Raw genomic sequence first — 8,770 nt, 5'->3', positions numbered from 1 at the left:
TGTTTTTTCTCTAAGGATACATATGCTCAAGGAAGATTAATGGCAAATATTTTTCAGAGATTTAATGTTGCATCAGGACTAAAGACTAAAGATCAACGGTTCAAAACCAATGGCTCTCTTCTCACGTGGTGTCACTAGAAGAAAGATTGACAAAATTACTTTTTTGTCTTTTTATCAGGAGTACTACTTCACGGCATACCTATTTTGGATTCCCTGTGCTTTTAGGTAGGGTGAAGAAAGAAGCTTTCAATTTCAACGTGGACACATTGACCATGAGACTCTTTATGGAAGAACAAGTTATTGAATAAACAAGACCTGCTCATTTTAGCTACGTTGGTAATCAACTCTATTCCTACTTATTATATGCAAACAACTTGACTGCCTGCTAGCATTTGTAATCAAACTGATCAGCTGACTAGAAACTTCATATGGAAGACAACATTGATTCTGGTATTCATCGGGTTGGATGGAACAATCACTCAAACTAAAATGAAAAGAGAGGCCAACACTGTTATGCTTTGAAAACTGGCACAACTGAAAGATTTCAATAACATATGTTGTTATTCTGATTCAAAAACAACTATTGAATTGGTCTCTAGCCTATCATAAAATCTCATATGTTCACTTCTATTATAGCCAACATTCAAGATGTTCTAGGCGAAAATTGGGTGGTAAATATTAATCATTCTTTCAGAGTCGGCAATTTAAGGACATTTTACAACTAATGAAATGGAACAACAATGAACCACATGTTTATTGGAGTCAATTCTGTACGATCCTTCAAAAGTTTATAGACACTCCTGGACAGTGCAGATACAGATACAGGGAAGGATTGTTAACACTAATTGCTATTTTCTTTCTTATGAAAATTGTTCTGATCAGAAGCTTCCCAATAAAGGGGTAACCATGACAATAACAATGGTTTTAATATAAATCAGATGACGGCGTGATGGATCAACGGTGATTTCCTCCTCCATTAAGAGTCGCACTGGATTGAGACCTGCTCAAAACATTAAAATCAGAGATGTTCAGCATTACCATTCAGAGCATATCTTCAAGTCTTCAATAAATTTGAATTAGAGGATAGCCAATCACTTCTGAAACAGATCATCATCATTAATTTCCTTTTTTACTTAATATCAGAATACAGATCGCAATCAAAGCCATGTTGAAAAACAGACTGAAACTAAGAATATACACAACAATAGATAGTCACTATACAAGCAAAAAAGGTTGAAAGTAGAATTCATGTGCTTCAATGGATTCATAAAACACTAAAGCCAATCTATTGGTTTGTGTAGCAAGGAAATTGATTGCTCTTAAGCAAAGTCTCGAATGTGAACCTTTTGATGTTTAAATAACAAATTGGGAGGATTTTGTCTCCAAAGTTGATAATAAGCTCCAGATCAAAATTTAAAACCGATACATAAAACAATGATTCAAAGTTATGCACTGTTGAACAATGGAAGCACAGTTCAGGCTTTATGATTCTGCTTAAAGCAAATTATGTTTACTATACCTAGTCTATCAAAGTCACAATATCCAGATTCATCGATAATTTCAAATAGTGAAAAGATATCAAAATTTAACACGGTAAGAGAATCAAATCATAATTCCAGGGAGGTATATTAGGAAAAGACAAGAACAAATCATGGGAAACCAGAGAGCAGTATTGCCCAGATGGCTCAAAGTCCCCTGCCCCCACTTCTTCCATAGGCTGTGGAAAGTGGCCCTCTAAACTATTCACCTAGGCTACACACATGTAAGGTCCAGATGCAAAATGCTCACATATAGAAGACATATTAGCTAGTTAAATGATGCACTAACCAACAAAATAGTTACTCAGCTGACAGCTAAACTAGTAAATCTAGGAATTAATCAATATAAGATACTTTCACTTATTAAAAAATAAATAAAAAGAGCTTCTAAGCTGGCCTCTATTGTGCAATTCATCATTAAATGATGCACTATCTAGATCTAGGTAGATACATGGAAATTAAACTACCTCACAATAACTAGACCAGATAACTCTTTCACAAGATCTACTGTAAACCTATTAATACTCGTACAGATTAGAATAGTAAACTATGACCAGATTAGGAAGGAACCTTATTTAGACCCCGGTAGAAACAAGACTAGTTGGGAAGTTAACTACCTAAAGATAACTAGACGAGATAATTCCTTCACAATCAGTGTTTAGGGTGAGTCAACTAATGCAGCATCCAAATGTTGAACATTGGGATATATTCATATAGAAATTGGGTTGACTTACTTATTGATAGGAGACTTCTTGTAAGTATTGGGGAAATAATCTTGTATCTTGGAAAAGTAAGAAGCATATTGATCATTCAGTTTAGTGTTGGGGGGAAATATCAAGCTATGGTACTGGTTACATGTGAACTTATGGGTAAAAACAGCTACTTAGTGAGTTGAAGTTTGGCAGTATTGATAAGATGAAACTATATTGTCTAAGATAATAAAGTTGCTCTTCACATTGCATCAAATTCAGTTTTTCATTAATGAACTAAACAATAGAAATTGATTATCACTCTATCAGGGGAGGGGGGAATTCCAAGGGAAATTTCTATTGAGTCAGCCAACTCTAGTGATTGACTTGCAAAAATTCGCTCAAAATCTCTTCCGAGATCCTCAAATTTAATTCATTTGTAATAAGATTGGGGCACATCATCTGTATGCACTAGCATAGAGGGGAGAGTTGGAAAGTATACCCTATTTGGAGAGAATATAACATATCATATATATTTAATATTTAGTTTTTATTTGTGTAGCTGTCATATCATTTGTAAATCTAGTACATGTGTAACTAATTGTGTTGACTGTTGAAGATTTCTTGAGCAATTTAGTAGATATTTGCTCATCATAGAAAACACAAAGCATTAATAAATAGCTACTTGTAGGGTGAAAGGAACAAGGAGGAAAATAACAAAAGAGCATCGATGTTAACAATATAACACCGAGAACCATAACAAAAGATACTACAAGATGGAAAGAGATGCACTAGTCGATAGTTCTTCTCCCCTCTTAAACTCCAACTTGATATGCCACATGTGTGAAACCTGAATTTCTTCTGATATAATGTTGTCAATGGCTGATAGCAGATTGCTAAAATTCCGCTATGCAATAGTGCTTTAGCACCACTATAGCCACTATTGGCCAACATTTTATACTGAATAGCACATTGCGGAACAATGGCGGCTTGTCCAAATTCCACTACTGTATAGCATTATAGACTGCTATAGTCGCTATTTAACAACACTAAAAAGTAAATGATTCAAGTTGGATACCACTATCTATTCTTTGCATTTATTTATTGAACGATTGGCATATTTTTAATCAACAAATGAAAATGTATTTAGACAGAACAACAAAAAAGATGAAACAATATAAAACTTTGACTATTTGTAACCCATTTATTTTGCCTTTGTTAAAAAGCAATTTTAGGGGACAAAATAAATTAATAAAAGATGCCGTTGATATCTTTGTTAAATGGTCATACATTTCCCTATAATCTCCATTTTTATATGGTCTATGTTAGTGCTCAAAGCTTTCAATATATAATCATTTTGTGTGCTTGTTGGCATTCTAAAATTTGCAAACAAACCATATCAATTACAATACGTGAAGAAATTGCTTAGCATCACATTAATCAGGTCGAGGATATTTGTTTAATATAGCACAATAGTCAAGTTCAATGATAGTATGAATACAGACTCTCATACATTTATATGTATGTATCATGTATGCATGTAATGTATATATAAGCATATTCCTGCTTGTGTGTATATTATATTGTACCTGCATGATTTATGTAGCATGGTCCAACACCTTCTGTCTTATACTGAAATATTCATTTTGCTATAGGCCTAGTCTGCATATACCAAAGAATCAAATGCCATAATATTAGATTTTTTAGGAGAAATATTACACCGTGTAATCTTTTATCCAATTCTACACCCTTTCCTAAGACTGAGTGAATCAAAAGGTCAGGTCATCCTAGTCTAAGCCCACTCCTCATTCTAAAATGCATGATTTATGTAGCATGGTCCAACACCTTCTGTCTTATACTGAAATATTCATTTTGCTATAGGCCTAGTCTGCATATACCAAAGAATCAAATGCCATAATATTAGATTTTTTAGGAGAAATATTACACCGTGTAATCTTTTATCCAAATCTACACCCTTTCCTAAGACTGAGTGAATCAAAAGGTCAGGTCATCCTAGTCTAAGCCCACTCCTCATTCTAAAATGCTTCTGCATTCTCTATTGGAATCTTTAAGAGCTCTCAAGGAACATAACTCACATTACACATTATAGTACACACCAAACAACCACTGAATCGTGCAATTTGACAATAGGTAACAAATGGAGAATACCACAAAAGATGAGAAATTGAAATATGTCGTGAGAGGGGACAAAAAACTAGTAAAAGAGGGTGGTAGCTGTGTTCTCTAAGTTGCTGCACTGATAGCTTTTTGAAATAGAATTAGAAAATATATTCGCAATTTCACCTGCAATGCATGACATTCTGTGCACCATTCCCGGATTTTACTCGCAATGCATGGTATTCTAACTTTCCTACTGGATTTATAGTGTGTTTAATAATAGATTCACGACTTCATTAAAAACATAGATTACAAACTTATTACCCTGTTCTTATGACAAAAAGGGGAAAATACTAAGGATATGACTCCTCCAAATGAGCTTGTCTGTAAAGTGAAAGTAAGGCTATATCTACCATTGATTGAATTAAAAGCTCATTATAATCTTAACCCATTAAGATCGTGGTGGATAAATCTGAACTTGCTTAAAAGATAAAATTCACTTTAGAAGAGCTTTTTCATATAATAAAACTTTCAGCTTCAGGTGACAAGATTAGCAGACAAAGAAATGACATCCAAAATTCACATAAGGTGCACAAAATCATAGCTTAAAGTAATCTATAAAGTTCAAATACTTAATAGTTACTGCAAAATGAGTATGATCTGACAAGGATATGAACATAAGGAAAATACTTACATATTCAAGACATGGTGCAGCCTAGATAGTAGATATGTTAACAGATATCAATATGCTAACAGAAATCAAACCAAGTAATACCAATTATCTATTTTAAATTAGAATTGCAGCTGAAAGCCTGCCTGCTCGTCTACTCTAACTATTTTCCTCTGTTTCTACTCAATAAAAACTCCTCTTACAGCATCAGCTGTAAAACTCATGACAGGCGAGAAGAGGAAGATGATGCTTCAATAGAGTGAAGAGGATGTCCCAGAGTATAGAAATGTGCAAGACCACATTGATGACAATGAAGACACCAAACATAGATAATGTGTGGGACACAGAGAGAACATCACCTTAAAGCCATAGCTGCACTTAAAGCCATAGCCGCACTTCTCTATTCTATTGTGCTATGCTAGTTTGTGCAATGAGTGAAACCATGCCCGGCCTTTTCTATTTTTGTTTTGCTATGCTAGTATGTGTGATGAGTGGCTAAAGTTGAGGCGGTTAATATTTAAACATCAAGAATGCCATATCAATCGTGTATCTTATTGTGGCCAGCTGTATGCCTGTACCATAGTGGGTTAAGCTATATCCCCAAATGCATTTGACGATAAAATTTTAAAGAAAATTATGGATATTTTCTAGATATATGCACCGGTCTTAGATACAGGTTTAACACCAATACACGTACGAAATCAATTTTGGAGTATTTGTGCTTCATAGTTGGACAGCAGTAAAGGCTAAAGGATGAGTGACGGAAAGAGATTCAGATAAAATCTCTCAAGTCATAAATCACCATTGAAATTTCTAACATGGTTATGAATGAAAGGAAACTTATATTGGCTAAGCATAGATTCTAGATACCTCAAATTCCCTATCTGCATAAGTGAATCGGAAAATAATTTAACAGAAAAGAAGTCTGTATAAGTCCTACCAATAGCTTTTCTTTGCCACGATTTCAAGGCGGAAATTTTAAGGACACGGTTTAACAGTGAGATAACACTGTAAGGAAAGAAGATTTTACCAAATAATGACAGAGCTAACAATAACCTAACTCACCAAGAAAGAGGGCACAACTCTCAATCTCAAAGAAGAACGCTATAAATTAACAAGAACTTCCTCCCACAGCAGGTCAACCCAATGGATGGAAGGATCTAGAAACCTTCACCAAGTTATCTTTCCATAAAGCATTCAACAAAACAAAACACATCAATGACATTTGAATCTACATGTAACACATCCACCCTAAAATTTCACACAATCAGATTTAAGTCTCAGATTTGATCTATCCACAAAATGCTTAAAATCTAATTCACACATCAAAAAAGTTCTTACAGACACAAGCCAATTCTCGCCACAAAATCAATCAAAATCAAAACAAGAAGAGCATAATTCCCAAATTAGATGATTGAGTAAGAGTGAGTAACCTCTTATGACGCTTTCCTTTCTTAGGACCAGAAGCTTCAAGCTTTGCAATAGGACAACCACAAGGAGCCCTAAAAAGCAAAAGCGCACGACCATTAATCGGAGCCATTTTCCTCAACTCAGACCTAAGACACTCATAATCAGGATTCCCTTCACTCCCACCTTTCCAAGGAAGTTTATCATATTCACCCAACCCTAACCCCGAAGCAGTTCCCGAACCAGAACCGAATCTCTCTATCTGCAAATCAAACTCCGTAGCTTTCTTGAGTCCCCTACACCCGATCCTCTCACACTTCCGAGATCGGGCTCCACAACACAACTCAACGGTGACCACCGAAGCGATAAAGAAAATCACGAATGAGAGGAGGTAGGGTATGGGGAGAGAGACGGAAGGGAGGAGGAGAGAGAGGGAGTTGAAGATGTAGGAGAAATAAGAGGAGAGAAGGAAAGCGCCGGAGAAGAGAACAAGGAGGAGGATAAGAAGGTCTAAGGTGGCGGAAGGAGCGTGTTTGCAGTTACAGAGATTGTTGCAATGGTGGCTCCAAGATGATGATGATGAAGATGAAGAGGGCATTGCTGTGGTCAATACAACACCTTCCTGCATGTTCACGTTAAACAGACAAACACCTTACACCTCTCCCCACTTTCTTCCTCTCATCAAATACAACCAAAATTAATAATTAGTCAAGTAAATTAAAACTTTATTCTTACTATTTACAAATGTATTCTTTTAATTGAAACTAATTTTTTTTTAAACAACCAACATTTTCAAATAAAATATCAAAATAATTAAAACTTAATAAAATATATCAAAATAATTATTTTTTTAACTAATGCGCAGGCTCCTAATGACTTTGTACCTAAGCAACATGCCTCTTGTGATGTTTTATCTCTGACAACGAGTTTAATTTTTCCAAAGATGGAACTCGGCATACGCGTAGGAGCGAACAAGAAGAGTTGTCACAAGGAGCTTTTAGCGTCAACCACAAGAAGCTGTAAAGAGTAGCTTGAACCTTTCTGAGTTACATAGCTGACTGCGAGAAGGAAGGTAGGAGGCATCCCCCGGGCCTTACCGAGGAAAGAAATGCTGCTTGCTTTTTGGGGGATCTTCTGCCAGGATACAAGACGGCTGGCAATGACTTCATCGATTCCTTCCTCAGTCGCAGCAGTCACGGATTCATCTGTTGAGGCAGACCCTTTCATTCATCATCTCGCACCTTCCCTACCGGACCCGTTCCCGTACTCTCGGGCCTTCAAACTCGATTTCTGATCTATTTCTTTCTTCTTAGCTTAACTGGCTAAATGGATTTCATTGGCAGTTCGGTCCGATCTGTCGGATTCATATGTATTATGGGCTATTTGCCTTGGTTTAGGGGCCTGATTCAGAGCAAATAACTAATGTCGAAACTCTCGCGGCAAAGCCTCGTGGTTGGGACTTCTTTCAATTTACCGAGTTGAATAAGGAAGGATAAATAGCTTTTTCAGCCAGCTGGCGTAGGGGGATAGAGCTTTCCAGTTACCTATATAAAGAAGTTTATTAAACAGCATTCTAGCAAGTTCACCTATTGTGAATAACGTAGGTCTCTACCGGTTATTACCACATTGGGGGCATCCCCTTCTATTGAATCAAAAGGAGAATATTATTATACTTAGTGAATTCTTTATGCCCTGGGTCTTGGAATCAATACAAAGAATTGAGCCTCACTGACCACTCTTTCAGCTTAAGCACCTTCCTTTCGGGCATTGGAAATAGCCTTAGTTCCAGCGGATCCAGTCATTCGAATCGACTTGAGTTCTCACTAGGCTTGAGCATTCCATAAAGAAGGACGGACAGGTGAATGCTAAAATGCTTCTTCTTCGCTGCCTCACTTCTTTACAACAGGAGCAGCTTCCTAATCGACATCGGTCAGCACCTTGCCCCCTTCCATGACAGGCTCCTAATGACTTTGTACCTAAGCAACATGCCTCTTGGCGCATGCATGTATGGTGTCACATGCATTGGCGCATGCATACTGTAACACCCGAATGAAATAAGAGAATTATTTTAATTAAGTTAACAATATATTTAATAATTTAATTAAATAAATTGAATTATTGGATTATTATTATTATTATTATTTGGAATAATAATTATTGGAAAATATATATAAGTTGGAATAAGTAAAAAGAGTTCATTTTGGAAAATAAGGTTTTCACGTGAAACTCAGAGAAGCGACTGAAGGAGGCAGAGCAAGAGAAAGAGCTAGAGAGCAAAGGTTGAAGAACGAAAAGCTTGAAGCTCAAAGATTGCCGGATTGTTCAGGTAAGGGGGGTTTATCGTCGTT

General features: G+C 36.2%; 1 protein-coding gene across 4 annotated transcripts; it reads right to left on the bottom strand.

The window, feature by feature from the left end:
- Nucleotides 1-722: 722 nt before the first annotated feature.
- On the bottom strand, nt 723-7,131 carry LOC127078663 (uncharacterized protein At5g19025). Of its 4 annotated transcripts, XR_007787866.1 has the most exons (3): nt 6,449-7,131; nt 3,817-3,889; nt 723-1,000 (listed from the first exon to the last, which is right to left on the bottom strand). XR_007787866.1 is itself a non-coding variant. In XM_051019098.1 (2 exons), exons 1-2 carry the CDS (start codon nt 7,048-7,050, stop codon nt 955-957), a joined length of 648 nt encoding a protein of 215 aa, XP_050875055.1. In that variant the 5' UTR covers nt 7,051-7,131; the 3' UTR covers nt 723-954. The 4 variants fall into 4 exon arrangements, 3 of the variants coding, with proteins under 3 accessions (XP_050875055.1, XP_050875063.1, XP_050875071.1); XM_051019098.1 differs by lacking the exon at nt 3,817-3,889; XM_051019106.1 differs by lacking the exon at nt 3,817-3,889 and having other exon boundaries at nt 948-1,097.
- Between the last annotated feature and the right edge of the window lie 1,639 nt (nt 7,132-8,770).

Source organism: Lathyrus oleraceus, chromosome 1 (genome assembly GCF_024323335.1).
Source record: "Lathyrus oleraceus cultivar Zhongwan6 chromosome 1, CAAS_Psat_ZW6_1.0, whole genome shotgun sequence".
Classification (NCBI taxonomy): domain Eukaryota; kingdom Viridiplantae; phylum Streptophyta; class Magnoliopsida; order Fabales; family Fabaceae; genus Lathyrus; species Lathyrus oleraceus.
The sequence above is the reverse complement of the archived record's forward strand: the minus strand, read 5'-3'. Positions and strand labels throughout refer to the sequence as shown.

Excerpts from the sequence above, each read along its gene's own strand:
- LOC127078663 (XM_051019098.1), bottom strand. The coding sequence starts at position 7,050 with ATGCAGGAAGGTGTTGTATTGACCACAGCAATGCCCTCTTCATCTTCA. Across the intron at positions 1,001-6,448 it reads AAAGGAAAGCGTCATAAGAG|GTCTCAATCCAGTGCGACTC; the intron begins GTTACTCACTCT and ends TGTTTTGAGCAG.